This window comes from Thermobia domestica, chromosome 16, assembly GCF_964235325.1.
Source record: "Thermobia domestica chromosome 16, izTheDome1.hap1.1, whole genome shotgun sequence".
Lineage (NCBI taxonomy): Eukaryota > Metazoa > Arthropoda > Insecta > Zygentoma > Lepismatidae > Thermobia > Thermobia domestica.
The window spans coordinates 72,042,928-72,061,280 of NC_137469.1; the positions used below are offsets into that span (position 1 = coordinate 72,042,928).

The window sequence follows — 18,353 nt, forward strand, 5'->3', positions numbered from 1 at the left end:
CAAGCGAAAATAGATACTGTTAAGGTTTGAAGGTAACAGTCTCATCATTAAAGGAAAATGGAAACAAAACAAAAATTGATTGTTTTTAAAAATGGGAACAAAGGACAGTTTCAAATATGGTCAACCATTACATATAAAACTTCCTATTTCTTTCTACTGTATACTGACTCAGATCTTTTTCCACGACTATCATATGTAAGTCTTTCCTGATATGTCAACTGCTTACTTATAATCCTACAAAAACTACCAAGGAAAAATTAGTTTCGCAATTACAGAAAGTGAAAATTAGCCATTCAAAATAACGGATTACCGAAAAACTTGAAGGGAAATCAAAATATAAACACAAAAATCAAAATATACGGATTTTATACAGTTACTATCCAATACATTTGTTAAGTATATAGTACTTTCATTAGTTTCTCGGAAAGAACGGCGATGTAATCTACAGTAAGTCACTGAAATTTATTCATACTTTCCTTACGTATTATGTTCTGAGGCCAATCTGTTGATCACTGAAGAGCTAAGAACAAATGTTCTTCATTTTTATGAGCATGAGTATTACAACATAATGTTATCTATTTACAAAAAGGTCCAATAAACTACACGAAGATATTTTAATCTTGAATAAGAAATTAATTTTATTAACATTCTGGGACTTACTTCTCAACATTCTTTCATTTTGGAAAGAAATATTCATTCTGGGTTAACCACACGTAACTTACTTTTTCATTATACTACCTGGCCGCTCCGTCGTTTTAATAAGAATGTTAATTATTCCCTTTTTAATATTAGTCAATAGTAGACTATTATTCACAAGTAATAACCTATATTTGTTTAATAAGGATGCAAGTAATTTGTATTACCAGGAGATGCACTGTTCGAAACTACGTATAGTTATCATTTGAAGAAAATGTAAAAGGCATGTTCGCAACTGGCAACCTTGCACGTTACATACAGTGAAGCTCTTGTTGCTTATGCTGTGTGGTATGGCTACTTGTTTTTACCTTGTCGGTGTTTCATTTTTGTCTCAAAGAAATGTGGTCAGGCTAGTTCAGCTTCACTATTACTCACTTGGGTACATATTAAAATTTGAGTTTTATAATTTATAATTCTTGTGGTTATTACAGAATGCCTCCGTGCTGAAAAGAGGTGTTATACACCAATTAACTTTTAATTACAATATGAGATCCGAGGTAGCAGTCTTGTAGAGAGAACCTTTACAATTTATGTACGTAGCACTAAATATGATTAAAAATGTCTTCCAAGACTTAATATGAGACCGTTAAATCAAGTCTATCACTATTTGCTGATCAATATATTCACCTTGTCAGTAGACAGTTTCAGCAACAATTTTAGTGTCATTAATCATCCAGACAGCATTTACAGTGGCATTATGTAGCAAAATTAATGTGCCATGTGTACTTTGTACGGTGTAAATTGTAATTTCACAGGATACCGGTTCATTATCTGATCGCGGCTACCGTCAGATATTCGTAAGCCATGAAACTGTCTACTGACGAGTCTAGCTCGTCATGGCCTCCCGGTATCAAATCGCACAATGACGAGCTACACTAGTCATAAAATTTAAACTATTCTAGCATCACGTAGGGTTACTATATTAATATTTTGAAAGTTATAAAATGATGAACCATCTATAATACACTTTTATAACTTACACTTCAATTATCAGAAAATAAATCGTACTGGAAGGTGTTAAAATAAGTACGTATTAATAAAAGTTTACCTTTAAGTGTTCCAATAAGAATCATTATGAGGTATGCATTAGGATAGAGCTTGGCAGCATGTGAAACACCATCATATACCTTTTTACACCTGTGTAAAGATAGGAAACAAATACGTGACAATTATATTTTAGAAAACCTTATGAATCGTTCTAACACTATTATAAATAAATTAAATTAGATCGCATTCTAATTTTAGAATTTATAGCAACAATTATCAAAAGTATAGCAAAAATCCATACTGACAGTTACTTATAACTAAATAAATGTAGTATACTTCAGTTACTAAACTTATTTATGTAAAGTTATTTTCAACTCATTGAAACAGTAAATAAGAGTTCAAAATATCACAATTATACTATACTTGGAAAGAAGGACGAACAAATTTTGCATTAGTATTTTACTTAAGATTAAAAAATAAAGAACTATAATACTGAATTTTAGATATTGTTATAAAATATTATAATCGAAAATTATCAGTTCAATTGCACATCATGAAACTTTATTATTGCTGGATAATACACAAAATCCTGTTGAATAATAACATGGTGTACTGGAATGCAGTGAATAATGTAAATGTTGTATAAAGTTGAATTTCAATATAAATTTATATGAAAGAATGCATAGACAAGTCTTATGAATGAGAAATAGAATACTTATATGTCCTTGAAGAAATCTGGTTTCCAATATACGTATCTTAAATGCACGTAAGGAAATTTCAAGCGTAAAAGGGCAAAAGAAAGCAATTTGAAAAGTGAAAGATTCTCTGAAAAATTAAAACAGATTCCAGAAGAGAAAAACTAAATACTGCCTGAACGTTTTATTTATATATTTGTAAAAGAATCTGTGTTTCCTCCCTTAATGAACTACTATACAGCTGAATATACTGGGTGTTTCCTTCAGCCCATTGAATTGAAAGTACTTATCTTTTCAAACGCGAAATTGGCAACTAAAAACAACTGGATAAACAATGTATTTGATTAGTATAGGTGATTATTCAGACACGGGAAATCACTCGAATGGACTATAATCTACCTTTGTCGTACATGGTAAGTTAAGGAATGATTTATACTTGAACAAAATATGAAACAGTGAAAAATGCACGATTGGACAGGGACACGAACCCGGGATCTTCGGCGTAACGTGTCAATGTGTTAACCACTATGTTACAAAGTACGCTACCTGAACAGCCACACACTTCTTTACTCTGTAACATTGCCTACGCACCTATATAGAAATTGGAGTGTTAAAAATCGGTTTTTCCACCACTTATCAATATAAATTAACAAAATATATTCAATAGGTACTCATTGGTATTTCCTTCATAACTTAATTCAGACACAGGAAATCATTCAAATGAGGATGCCGGAAATTTGGATAAATCGAACTGTGGGGTAACACTGAAGTAATCCCACGACGTAAGTTCCTAGCTGCTGCGAGAAGAATCCATATCCAGCAGGATAAACGTAGACAGTCGCACTATGTAGAATTAGGATATGGGAGGACCCGTTTCTACTTATACCCATAGAATCAGCGGATCCGGGATTTCACTGATTGGGGGCTAGCCGTAGTACAAGTCCTTGACCGGCTACGAGACTTATGCCCCTTAATGTTATAGCGAATCCAACGAATGTGTTGATTACATCAAGACGCGGAGCAAAACTTCTCGAGCTGAAATGCTCCAGGTGCGAGCTCGATTGACCGACTGGTCAATGTAGGCAGTTCATTTTAGATGATTTTGTTCACCTCAACCATAGGTTGGTGGGACACATGGAAATTTTAAAACTTTTCTCTCGCTTGGGAGAGCTGTTTTATACTTTGATAAGGCCTCCCAAGTATAAAACAGCTCTCCTAAGATATTCTAGATATTCTATCCTTGGTCTTCCTCTTCGTGGTTTTCCTTCTGCCTTTCCCTCTATCAGCACAGTGATCCAATCGGAGTGTCGAATAAGATGGCCAAGCACGCTGTTTATTCTTTTTCCTATTATCTTCATGATCTGTCGTCCTTCACTAGCTTCCTTTAATACGTCTACATTTCTTTTCCTTTCGGTCCATGAAATGCGCAGCATTCTGCGCCAACACCACATTTCAAATGCTTCTAGCTTGGTTATTTCAGCTTCTCTCAATGTCCACGTTTCTGATCCGTATAGCGCCACGCTCCATACCAGTGTCTTAATAAATCGTTTACGAACGTCCAGCGACACATTTCTTAATGTTACTAGTCTTTTTTTCTATTGAATGCTTGTTTAGCCTGTGCTATTCTGGAACTCGCGTCTTTTTCACTTCTACCGTCCGAGGATATTACACTTCCTAAATAGGGAAACTACTTCGATTTTCTCTCCATCTAGCCATACGTTTGCCCTTCCTGTCCTGCTCTTGTGCACTATCACTTTCGTTTTCTTTTTATTTATCTTCATTTTGCATGTTTTTTCCAGCTGGTCGTTCAAGTTTGACTGTGCTTCTTGCATGTCCTCATATTTTTTTCTCTATCAATGCTATGTCATCTGCAAACCTTATTGTGCTGAAAACCTGACCATTTACTTTTACGCCTTTCTCGTTTTTATCCAAGAATTCTTTCATAGCCTCTTCTATATAGACGTTGAACAGGAGAGGTGAAAGTCCACATCCTTGCTTCACTCCTTTACTTATTCTTGTTTCCTTCTGATCTATTCCTGTAACAGCTGTCTGGTTCCTATAAAGTTGGTATATTATTCTTCTGTCTCTAATCTACTTTCAGATTCTTCAACGCTCTGAACATGATTTCCAATCTAAGTTGTCAAAAGCTTTCTCTATATCTACAAATGCTATCACAATTGGTTTGTTTATTCTGATGTGCTGTTTATGATCAACCGTAGACTCAGTATTGCTTCCCTTGTTCCTCTTTTCCTCCTGAATCCAAACTGGTTATCCGATAACCGTTCTTCAATCTTCCCCTCTATTCGTTATGCAATAATTTTGCACAGTATTTTTGATGCATGGGAAAGCACACTTAACACTTGTTCTGTGTTCTTCGCATTTCCGTGCGCCTTTCCTCTTCGGGATAGGTACTAATATGCTTTTCTCGAAGTCTCTTGGTATTTTTCCCCAAAATGTACGTTTCATTAATAAGATTAAATAGTCTCTTTGTTGCTATTCCGAGATTCTTAATCACTTCCGTTGGTATTTGATCTATTCCTGGGGCTTTACAATGTTGCATTTTCTCCAAAGCATTGTCCAATTCGCACTGTAAAATTGATGGTCCTAATTCATTTTCATCGAAGTGTTCTTCCTTCTCTATCTCTTCTTCGTTCACTGTCTCCTTTGTAGAGTTCTTCAATGTATTTCTTCCATCTTGTTATCTGCTCCTCTTCTATTAGCGTTGTTCCGTCCTTGTCTATGATAATGTCTGTGCGTTTCCTTTTTTCACAGAACTATTTTCTAATCTTTCTATATGCCGTTGACTATATTTTCCTCAATTTCTTTGCACAAGTTGTTTATCCAGTTTTCTCGGGCCTTCTTTACATCTCGGATGTAATTTCTTCACCTTCTGTATTCCTCTTCTTTGTTATCTTGAACTGTCTTCTTTGCTCCATCATTTCCAATATTTCTGCTGTTATCCAGGGTTTATATTGGGTTCTCGTTTCTCTTCCTATGTGCTCGTCGGCAGCTTTTGTAATCCCTGCTTTCATGGCTTCCCATTTCGAGTCGATGTCATCACCTGCTAAAGCTACCGTAGACGTCTTTGTTGCACTTGCAAATTCCCTTTCATGTTTTTATCTCTTCTTAGTTTGATTGTGTTCCATCTTTTGTTTGGTGCTACCACTAGCTTCTTTAGTCTGAGTTCACTTCATCAAAACCAAATTATGGCCTGAGTTAACGTCTGCTCCTGGGTAACTCAGTGTTCTTCACTTGATTTCTAAACGCTTGTTGGACCAGTATATAGTCTATTTGATATCTTTCTTTGTCTACTGGTCTTGTCTATGTGTATCATCTTAGTGGTTGTTCAAAGGGAGTGTTTGTTACAGTCAGATTATGGCTTTTGCAGAACTCAATCGTGTACCTCTCGCATTCCTTTCTCCTAGGCCGAAATTCCCAGTTACATTCTCTTCTTTGCCTTCGTCGACTACTGCGATCTAGTCACCCATGATGATTAAATTGTCCTGGTCTTCAACTTTCATCAATACTTCTACTTGCTCATAGATCTCTTCTACTTCCTCATCTGTGTAGCCTGATGTAAGCATATATACTTGGATTATCGTCATATTCCTCGGTTCGGTTGCTATCTTTAACATTATCCTTTCATTATATTTTCAACTGCCTATAACTTTCTGTCCTATATTCTTATTCAAGACAAAACCGACTCCTGCTGTACCGTTTACAGCTCCTGAGTAAATCATTCTGAAGTCTCCGCTCCACATGTCTTCTCCATCAGGCCATCTAACTTCGCTGATTCCCAAGATATCTATCTTCATGCGTTCCATTTCTTTCTTCAGGTTTTCCACTTTTCCACACTAACAGCGATCGCACATTCCAGGTACCTATACTGCAGGGGTTTAGTTTGATGACCGAGGGGACCCTGCTATGTTTCCCTCCACTGCCGGGGACGACCCTCCGTGAAACAGTAGTATCGTATTTCCTAATATTACATTCTCTTATTTCTCTTTCCATGTTTTTTTAGGGACTGAGTAAAGTGGTGGTGTCCCAGGTCCTTCCACCTCTCTGAAACAGCCATAGAGGACATTCTGTCCCTACCTATTTTTGCCCACATCTGAGCCCTGCCGATGTCAATTATCTTCAGCCTCAGTGTGGTAATGGTAGAGTTGCTGCTCACTATCATAACCTTTCTCTTCGTCTGACTCCTACCCCTAAAGACCTGTCCGCCGAAAGCGAAGCTATCTCCGGCATAGCTCTTGGAATCATTAGGGTACGCAAGCCCCTCCCACCGCGGCAAAGTGGAGATATTGAGGGAGGGGGAGGGATTTTAGAAGATAATCAGGTTAAATCGCATGTATGGGTATGTAAATTAAATATTAAAAGAATCAGCGTTAATTCACAGTTCACTGGCCACAATGTACAAAAACATTACGATAACTTAGTTGAGAGAACTTCTAGATAAGAACTGGCTAAACGATATGGTTGGCGACGCTGTGGCTAGTTCGCAGCTGGTCTGATCTGGCCTGCTAGAATTTCCATAAGTGGTTGAAGAATTCACTTGATTTAGCTCCAATAAACTATATAATGTAATCTTTACGTATTAATAAGTAAGGAAGAAACACTGAGGACCCAAGTAAGAAAAATACGTTTATCATATATGTAATAAACTACGTTCATTTTCTAAACTATATATATGATAATCGTATTTTTCTTACTTGGGTGTTTCATCGCAAAAATAAAGTATAAATTGAAAAATGATTTCTGTCTCCAAAATATACAGAGCGTTCACAAGTACTTATATAAACTGGTGACGGTTATAAAGGAAACAAATTTTAATGAGATATGTATTAGGAAGTGTATGCAACTTTGATAATTATCAATATAATAATAATAATAATTAAATAAATAATTAATTAAATAAATAATTAATTAAATAATTAATTAATTAATTAATTAATTAATTAATTAATTAATTAATTAATTAATTAATTAATTAAATAAATAATTAATTAAATAAATAATTAATTAATTAATTAATTAATTAATTAATTAAATAAATAATTAAATAAATAAATAATTAAATAAATAAATAATTAAATAAATAAATAAATAAATAAATAAATAAATAAATAAATAAATAAATAAATAAATAAATAAATAAATAAATAAATAAATAAATAAATAAATAAATAAATAAATAAATAAATAAATAAATAAATAAATAAATAAATAAATAAATAAATAAATAATTAAATAAATAATTAAATAAATAAATAAATAAATAAATAAACTTACCTGTATACTTCCTTCATAGCACCAAAAACTAACTTCACTGGCAGAAATTTGGCAGCCTTGTAACCAATATCAAAAGGTGTATAAAATATGACGTACCTATGAAAACAAAATAAATTGACTTAGTTACTACTGATGTATTTACGAAACCTTGACAAAAGATACACAACATGACGTGACAACTTTTTGAACTAAGATCGTATGACTCATGAACTACATTAGGTTTTAAAATATATAAAATGGAAAAACATATGCTAACGTCTAGAAGAAAAATGTTAAGATAAAATTATGTTCTATAGCAATTAATTTGATTCTATTTAATAATCCTTTCAATTCCAGTGAATGACTACCGTTGTATGGAAAAGATATACTATTGTCATTAGCTACAAATCGAACTAATTTTATTTCTGAAAATATCCTACCAAACTGCTGTCGCTACCAAAACTTGTGGTGTGTTTTTGATTGGAGCCAGAACAGGTTCTCCAAGTAAGGCGTTGCACAACATGCCACCAGCAAATACTACAAGCATAGTCGATAGCCAACATGCTAGTGGGTGTTTCCGGGAGAAGACCAGCGCTCCTGAAAATATATAATCATACAGTTAGAAAATGAAGTCTAATTAACTGAAATCATATTGTAAACTCACGTACAATTGTGTTCAAAAACATTAGCGCCCATCCTATTTTAAGAACATTCCTTCCTTCTCCATCCCTCTTTTGATCGCATTTGCAGGTTGCAACGTCTAACACTCAGTGTATCTACTCTTTCTTCCCAGGTTAATATGGAACAGATTTCAGGCAATGTAAGAACAATGAAGCTGGTCTTCGAAACGGGAAATCCAGCACTAATTTAACGGACAACATTCTGAACTGTGGCATTGTAGACCACGTGGAGTTGACAAATAATTGTTTGAAATTAGGATCCTGGTTGGCCACGTAGTTATCGGGGGTGTTTTCCACAAGTTCCCACATAGGTGGTATTCTTTATATACGAATTGCACTTCGGTTGAAGAAACGAACCATACTATTACAAAAGAGAATACATGGGTACACTCAGATGCGGATGCGAACAGTTTTATTTTCCCCGAAATTTTTAATAATCTTTTCATAGTGAACAAGAACTATTCTCAGTTCATATGTATTTAGCACAGAAAATACTTCATGCCGTTTCAAAGTAAATTTACGATACGATACAGTAGATAAAAGACTCCCTCCCCATCCCAACCCCGTAGACTTGCTCTAGATTCTTGTGCTATGCATATTACTTTGCAACCGAGTAACTAGCCGTAGAACATCGCTTTTGAAGAAAACTAGAGGCTCAGAAATGACAGTAGTGTAATTTCAGATTGTCCGGGAGGGAAAAACATTGTCCACCAATATAAGAATTCGACGTTATTTATTAGTATAAAATTCATTAAAAAACTTTCAGATTCACGGGGGGCCAACTTCTCCCCTGCTCTCCCCAACTCACTATCCTGAATTTACATAACCCAAAAACTATCATCAAGATCCAAAAGTTAAGTATAACCTGTATTACACGAAAACCACCCATAATGGAAGCTGCAGATGACATTTTTAGGTTCGCAGCCAGAATAGTAAGGAAGGCAGGAAGGAAAGAAAGGGTAAGATTTTCTTAGGAGAATAACTTAAATTTACCTTAAATTCGTAACTTAATATAAATGGTACAAAATTCGAAATTTATTCAACAATTAGCACAGTTGCATGTGATTTTCACAGCGTCTGAAAACAATTTATTACAAAACAAATATTTAATTCTATTCAATACAAAGCATGCCTGACTGTAAAAGAATCATGGAAAAAAAAATACCTAAATAGCTACTAGATTAGGAAAAAAAAAAAAGACCTACTGCTTCCGACAAAAGTTTCTGAAAACAAGAACTGATTACAATCCATCCCTCCTTCAGCGATACAATTATCAAGTCAATAATAAATTTCCATAAACAATGATTTCAGGGGGTGGTTGGGGAGAAATTATTCGGTAATCCTCAACCTGAGTTAACAGTATTTCTGCAGCACTACTCAGCCATGGGAACAGATCCTTGGGGCATGTGCCCCCACATTGCTTGGGCCGACATATTTGTATAAAAATCCTCATTGATATAGACCTATTGTCAGATCTGACAAACCTAAATTCCTTTGCCCTGGAACGGTCACAAAAATTGGGAGTCACTCCTTTCACATTCGTCACATCCTGGGAAAAGTCTTCTGATATCTTATTAACTAACTCTATGGCCTATGGAACCCCAGGGTTCAATGCCGCGTTCACAAAAGCTCTTCATTGACTTCTGTCCTCAGCCAAATGGATCGAATTTAAATTTTGATATTAGGCACAATTACTACAGAAAATAAATTTGTCATAAAGAAAGAAAGAAAGAGACAGAGAAAAGAGAAAAAAGAGAAAGAGAGAAAAAAAGAGAGAAAGAAAAAAGAGAAGAGAGAAAGAGAGAAGAGGGAGAGAAAAGAAAGAAAAAGAGAAGAGAGAGAAAAAAGAGAAAGAGAGAAAAGAGAGAAAGAGAGAAGAGAGAGAAAAGAGAGGGAGAAAGAAAAAGAGAAGAGGGAGAAAAAAGAAAAAGAAAGAGAAAGAGAGAAAAAGAGAGAAGAGAAAGATTCAAAACAACACCGACAATGTTTGGGAGGTGATTCCTAATAATAAGATAAGCGAAAAATATAGACCAACCAACCTGGGTGCACAAATGCTTCCTTTCGGTGTTACAGGCTGCCAAAAACATGAAAAAATTAATTTTAAACGTCCATAGCTCCAATACTATGGGATCTACCGTAGTCGGGTCCAGACTATTTAGGAACTAGTATGTCCCCTATCCAAATATCCATGTTTCAGAATCCTAAGGTACTTCTGCAACAATTTTTATAGAGGTAGTTGGTGAGTAATTCAAATTGTATCCAAACTACTTTCATCTGTTCCCGCACTTGGAGCATCTACGAAGCCATCACTTCGCTTCAGACGAAAAGGTGAAACACTTCGTGACAACGTGGTTCAACTAGCAAGGACAGGATTTTCACCAGGTGGGAATCTTCAAATTCATCCCACGATGTGACAAATGCCTCAACCGATATGGAGACTACGTTGAAAAATAACGTAATGTATGCACTATCTGGCTATATTGGTTGCACGAAATAATATACACACGTTTCACTGCAGGTTATGTAACCTTACTCTCTGATCACTCCTCGTATTTTAATTTTGTATAGCAAGATAAATATCCATACATTCTTTCAAAGGTTACCAGTATCTACGCTCTTTCAATAGACTCACATAAGCAAGCCCACAAAAGTGAAACTTATTTTAAAAAGAATAAAACAGTGTCTTTCGTGTCGCTTGATTAATCATACATGAATCACTTGACTAGGTTCGTTCTGCATTTTGCATTCAACTTTCAATTTTAAGGAAGTGAAACGTTGTCAAGACTTTAGTTTCTTCACTCACTCACTCACACACACACACACACACACACACACACACACAAAACATCCTCTTGAAAGATTACATTAAACATATGGGCTGCACTGAACTAATATTATTCAACAAGAGATTACCTTAACAGTGTGGCACATATTTCATACTTACAAAAACTATGCAACACTAAGATTTAATTTTTCAGGCATATTAATTAGCCTGTTTGAAAATCATTCACCCGCAAAAATGAGTATACAAACTTCTACATATTTTTTTGCCATGAACTTTTAGACGAGGAAATCAATTTTATTTTATTTATTTATTTATTTTTATGCATTACACTGATAGATTTGCTCGGTAAAGTTATTAATAACATCAGTGTGATAGTACATTACAAGATCTCCCCAGCAGACATTGCCTTTACAATGACGAAAATTTTGAAGGTGAAATCTGTCATCCATGGCAAGTTTACCTAATGGTACAGTGAAACAAAATGTGATAGATCGTAGAGAAATCTCATGGGGGAAAAACAGGCCAAAAATGTAGTGCACTAGAGCTTCTTTAAATTTGTTTATGACTAACGATTATTACCCGTAGGTTAAATGAGATTAATGATTAATTAAACTAAATTGTTATGAAGGAATTTATGGAACAAGAATCTGGAGGACCTCGAGAAAATCTACGGACACTATGTTGTCCACCACAAACATGGATTGGGATCAAAACGGAATCCCCTCACACCAGAAGTGAGCACTACCACTGAGTCACCATGCCCTTTAATCAACGAACTTAAAAAGTTCGTTACTGAATTGTCTGTGTGTGCGTGCGTGTGTCTTATTTGCGACTTTTTCAAGTTTGAGCCCTCCGTTCGATAAAGCATCAAAAATTATCTGAGAAAGTGATGGAATTTTTGCGTCACTCTTATTCCAGAGATATTAGCCAAAAAATGGCCGATTTCCGGAGATTTAAGGAGCCATACATCGGGAACCATAAATTAGAGAGATGATATTGGTATTAATCAAAACCTAAGAGGATGGTGAATATTTTGGTATCATAGTAACCGGTGGCAACCGGCCAGTTGGCCAGTGACAACCAGTTAATTTCGGTACCAAAATATTTACCATCCTCAGGTACTGATTAACACCAATATCATCTATGACTTACCGTTCCCGAGATATTGTCCACAAAATAGTTCGATTTCGGGAGATTTAAGGAGCCATATCTCACGAACCGTAAGTCTCAGAGATATTTTGCGAATTTTTGCGATTTCATTTTACATGTCGGAAGAATCAGTTATCCTCCTTGCCCCATTTCTTCATTCTTTTTAAGTTCGTTCTGGTAATGCTTTTGGAGCATTACCAACTCGTTTTTAATAGTTTCTTTGACGTAGTTTATTTATTTATTTATTTGTACAGCAAAAGTATTACATTGGTCAATTTTCTCGGAAGTTATTAGTAACATTAGCAATTAAATAGCATATTACGAGACCCTCCAACAGCGGACACCGCCTTTACGATGATACATAAGTATTCAAAGTACAGTCAATCAATATCAATTCTGTCTTATTGGAACAGAGATTAAATCTGATCGATCGTCGAAAATATGTGGCGCACGGAAGCTTCTTGCAGTATGAAAGGAACCTACAAGTCTTCGTACAAAATGTAAATGTTCTACCATTGAGTAGCTGTAAACAGTTAATACATTTAATTTTAGGTATATTTATTTATTTATTTATTTATTATATTTTGCCTTGTAAAATAATTTCATTGTATTTATAAATGTATTGATTTCATATACATCACTTCAAATGACTCATTTACCTCTTCCTTGACTTCTCAATTTTGTATGAATTTTCAACTCAGTAACAAGAATATAACATCTATTGAAGAACCGCTTCGGTATTTGCTATATAGTTTTAATATTTACCATGGATAATAAGTTCATTTTTTAAAAACAAAAAATGGCAATTCGGACAGTCATTTAACTTTCAAGCATCACTAATATCAGTCAACTCTAGTGAATTCATCAATCTTCAACAAACAAAACAAATTTGTGGAACTGATTAAAACAATATTCAAATGGAAACACACGAGTCTGAATTTAAATTAGCATCCAGGTTAAGAGCGAATGTTCACATATAAAAATCACGCACATTTAATGAAAACACCACGCTGTGCAAATAAACGTTACAATTAACACCACAACGATAAATCACTTAATATACAATATTTCAGCAAAAAATAAAAACTGATGTACGCGTCGGTAAATATACGAGAGCGGAATTATTTATTTTTCTAATATTTGTGTAAAGTGAGAATTATTCAAATTAGACAAGTTCTATCTTTTAGAAAGCAAATTTTAATTTACCGAACTTTAATATGGCGCCTTCTTTCCACTAAATCAATGGCACATCTAAATAGAAAAATTAAATTAGGAGAGTTCGTTTACATCATATAAAAGGTTTTAAAAGTTTCTAAGGAATTAAATCAACGTACTTCTATTGGGCTTAAGTTAAAAAAAAAAAAAAATGTCAAGTTATTGTTCTCATGTAAGAATGTTAACTTCTATATAACGGAAGTATGAGCTTTGCTATTCAAGGGTATCAATATTTGTTATAGCTATTAATATTAGCCGAAACCTTTGAATCTCGCAAATAACTTTGAACGAAAAACAAATACCGCTCTACCACACACTGATTTGATTTGGAGCTGAACGTCACTTAACACCGAGACTAGAGAGGCTGTTCCGCGCATGTGACCAAATTGTGCTTACCAAATAGTAACAAAAACCCGTGAAGCCACGTGCGGCAGTGCTCTGTGTGTCTTCCTGGTTCAGAATGATGACCAGGCAACGTAGTTTCCATCGCAGAAGACTCCGTTCAAGGACTACGAGCAGGATCTTATTCCATTTCTCTCCGAGTTCACTCGAAGTTGCCACACGACTCTTGCTCAAAGTCCTTTTAAGCAATCCAAATCCGTGGAATTTCATTGGATTTAGTTTGAAAACTTCATAGATATCTTGTTTAAAGGTGTGCTTCCTTAATACCTGGCATAATGTGAGGAGCGATCTTTAGGTAGGTAGGGGTGCGTGTGTGTGAGAGAGAGAGAAAGAAAAAGAAAGAAAGAGAAAGAAAGAGAAAGAAAGAAAGAAAGAAAGAGAAAGAAAGAGAAAGAAAGAAAGAAAGAGAAAGAAAGAAAGAAAGAAAGAAAGAAAGAGAAAGAAAGAAAGAAAGAAAGAGAATGAAAGAGAAAGAAAGAGAATGAAAGAGAAAGAAAGAAAGAGAAAGAAAGAAGAGAGAGAGAGAGAGAGAGAGAGAGAGAGAGAGAGAGAGAGAGAGCGAGAGAGAGAGATGAAGCTTTAGTCTTGATGGTTGAGGACAATATTGATCTAATTTCCATATATTTCTGATAGTTCCTGCTTGAGGATCGGCCTCAGGAGCTTCTGATAATACTGCAAGTAAATTTTGCAGTTCGTCCTGCAAATCATTAGTTTACTCCTGTAACAGTAGCCGGCAGCCACCATGAATCCTTTCGGGAAAGTATCTTGCATGTTCGGACCCACTTCGTAAAGAACTTTGCGCCTTTGTCTCCGTAGATGATGGTACTTGGATGCAGCCAGTGTTCTCGTCCCTTTGTTTGAGTACGATGGAATCATATTGCTGATCGTCAAGTTAATGTCACAATCTTTCTCTTACACTGCTTCCTGGTCATAAAACAGGTGCACCCACGGGGGGAGTCCACCGGGTCCGGACTCCCTCCCAAACTAGCTCAACATACATTTGTACACTTTCTCAATAAAACAATACTTGTTTAACAGGGAAATCATTTATGTATCATTAAAATTTCATTTGTACTCTCTCTCTCTCTCTCTCTCTCTCTCTCTCTCTCTCTCTCTCTCTCTCTCTCTCTCTTATTTAAAAGTAGTTCTATCATTTTTCTGAAAATATAGGAAGTATTTTACAATTAATTATCTTTCCGGGTGCAGAATAATACCCGTTGTAGTGGCTTGTAGTGTTGGATCTCCTAAAAGCTTGGACCCTTTCCAACAAAAATTTCTGGAAGCGCGCCTGCTGAAATACTAAACAGCGTCTTGAAGTGCTACAACTTAACTCTCCCGAAACTGATTCAGTTTTGGCAGCATATTCATCCCAGCGAGAAAAACTTTAAAAAGTTACAAAACTTAATCCTGAACGTTACTCACAAGGAAAGAATATGAACCTCTCAACAGGACTTCCTAATCACACCTAGTCCATTCGATAAACAAAGATATGCTCATGCACAAAAAATTAGGTGCCATGGACAACGGAGTGAGTCCCTGGGGCCCATTGATCCTGTTAGTATAAAGAAAATCGTAGACTCGCATAATAATATAAAGAAAATAATTCATTCTTTTCAGCATGAAACAAGCTTTCCAGAGGTGCTATGTATTGGGGCTCCTAACGTACTTGAACAGGGAAAACTGGGAGAATGTCGAGAAAATTCCCTTCAGAGATCCCTCCCATCAACTTTGGACCCCTTTGGGGTGGCCTCAGGTAAAAGGACAATTCAAATGTATCTTAAAAAATAAAAATAGTATAGGGGATAAGAAATGTGTAAACCAAGTTTTGTACTGATAGAATAGATGTGAGGGGAAAAGCTTGTATACCAACACATGATTTCTCCTCGTACCTATTGTCTAGCAATACAAACTTGGTATACGCACTTCTTAGCCCCTATAGTATTTTTCGAGATACATTTGGATTATGTACTTTTACCCGGGTTACTCCAGAGGGGGTCCAAAGTTTAAGGGAGGGATTTTTGGAGGGAATTTTCCCGACATTTTCCCAATTTTCCCTGTTCATGTACATTATCAGCCCCAATACATAGTACCTCTTGCAAGCTTGTTTCATGCTGAAGAGAATGAACTATAAACCATGACTTTTCAATGAACAGTGTAGATGCAATAGCTATTTCACTGCGAGTCTATGATTTTCTTTATACTAACAGGGTCAATGGGCCCCAGGGACTTACTCCGTTGTCCATGGCATTTTTTTTTTTTTTTTTTTTTTTTTGTGAATGAACATGTCTTATGTTTATCGAATGGACTAGGTTTGATTAGGAAATTCCGTTGACAGGTCCATGTCCTTTCCTTGTCAGTTTAGGCGGCATTTTCGGCCCAATGAGAAAAACTCATAGCTAACATTATACTGACAGAAGCGCTTGATCAAGATCGAGAAAGTTCACTCTACGCGATGGACGAAGAAAATTAATTTGGTGAAATGTACGTGGAACAGCCTGGGATCTAGAGCTTTACGTGGAATTTAAACCACATGAGCTCCCACTGGGAACGAAATCAGAGTTTCCTGCGCCGAAGTTCACATGCTAACTACATAGCCTCACGTACGAAGCTCACTAAATAGGATTTAATATTTCGGGAAACATACCAATTTGAAAAACTTAAGTTAGAAAATTTAAAACATTTCTATCATACGAGTGATTGTTTTATCAATTTGTTGGATTTTATCAGTTTCTTGTGTATCAATGTTGATACAGTGAAAACCGACACCAATGGAACATGAATTTTTGTCCGTTACTGAGAGGTGTCAGTTACAGAAATGTAATTTCTCACAGTGGTAATTCTATGTAGTAATATACAATAAATACATTATGTATGAGCGTAAATACGTAAAATTCAATATGAAAATACTCTATTTAGTACATATTTGAATTATAATTTCTGTCAAATATTAATATTGCTGGAGGACGTGTTAATATATTCGAATACTATATATACACGATAGAAACATTGGATAGCTATAACGCTTCTGTCTCATGTTCCCGGTGCCCTTCTCTGATTATTCTTGGAAGGGTGGCTACAGTTCCCTGTTTTACGAGAGGTTGCAGGATAGAACGTATTTTTACCTCCGTGTTCCCCGAAGTCTGTGCAAGTAAACTTATGGTTACTGTAGCCATTGTACTTTTATCTCATCTTAATTCTTAATCCAGCTTCCTTATTTGTGGTTTCATACTCAAAACATATGGAAAAGTAACCAGCCACATTATTCCTGCTTCACTGGCTAGTGACCTTGGTTTACCTGTTTACCAAATACCTACGTTATATGATTTTGTTTTAGGTAAGACAAGTGGATAGGAATGCTTTCTCTCCCCAAACTACGGTTGCCTAGGAGAGAAGAGTTGAAACAATCCAGTCACGAAAAGGTGTCCTGGAAACAGTAGTGTCATTCGAACCATTTAACAACCGGATCTATAAGTCGTTAAGTCGAATATCACTAGGATTATATTATGATGTATTTGTATATTAGTATTTATATATTTATTTCAGTGACAGACCACACAGCTTTTTGATGTTCAAAATACAATTGAAAACTATTTCCTCTGCCCATGGAAACATAGCAGCGACGAGTAGGGACTATATGCGTAGCAGAACACAAACATCTATGGTCCGACTTCGTATTAGTCTGCATAAAAGGAAATCAAAATTTGCGTTCATGACAGGATAACGAACTACGTCTGTGCATTGGCAGAAGTACATTTCCATTGATAAGATGCTACAGAAAATTTAAGAGCCATATCTCAACTGCAGTGTATTAACAGACTAAAAGCTGGAAAGGGAAAAAGGTACATTCTTGAAAATACTACTACTGAGATTAGGGAATTATTTGATTTGATTTTTAGTTTAACATCCCTTTCCGCAGCGAGGCTATATGAGACATGGACCTACAGCTTAACGTGAAATCCGAACCACATGAGCTCCAACCGGGAATCGAACACTGGTCTCCCACACTTAGGCTGTATCCCCTAACCACTTAGTCACGAGAGAACAAGAAAATATTTCCTAAATACTGAGTCTAGAGAAATTTAACAACCGGTTCCGGGAACAACCAACCAACCAAAACAACCACCACCACCACTACTACTACTACTACTACCACTACTACTACTACTAATAATAATAATCAGTTCGGGCGAATAGGCTGAATGACAATGCTTGAAAGTGATTTCATTTCGTTATCTAATCATGAACATTTTCTTTTATCTTGTGAGCAACCCTACACCAAATCCCCTGTTCCCAACCAAGGCGCCACTGCCATTTACATAAACTGAAGCAACGTTTTTGTCAATGAGTTCTCTCGTAAGTGTGTCATCGATTTTTGCTTCTAACTGTCACATTAGTTATGTACTGTCAACAATTCTCTATCTTTTTAAAGTAGCAGAAATCAAGAATTACTCTTTCATTGATTTCGATTATTCA

The 18,353-nt window shown here is 35.5% G+C and overlaps 1 protein-coding gene across 1 annotated transcript in view; it reads right to left on the reverse strand.

Moving 5' to 3' along the window:
• The window catches only part of LOC145673152 (trimeric intracellular cation channel type 1B.1), a 60,037-nt gene that overhangs the window by 17,038 nt on the left and 24,646 nt on the right, over positions 1-18,353 (reverse strand). Inside the window, exons 2-4 of the mRNA XM_081742579.1 lie at positions 8,090-8,246; positions 7,671-7,766; positions 1,745-1,833 (exon numbers count right to left, since the gene is read on the reverse strand). Of these exons, the coding sequence (XP_081598705.1) occupies positions 1,745-1,833; positions 7,671-7,766; positions 8,090-8,246 (342 nt within the window). The remainder of the gene's footprint in view (positions 1-1,744; positions 1,834-7,670; positions 7,767-8,089; positions 8,247-18,353) is intronic.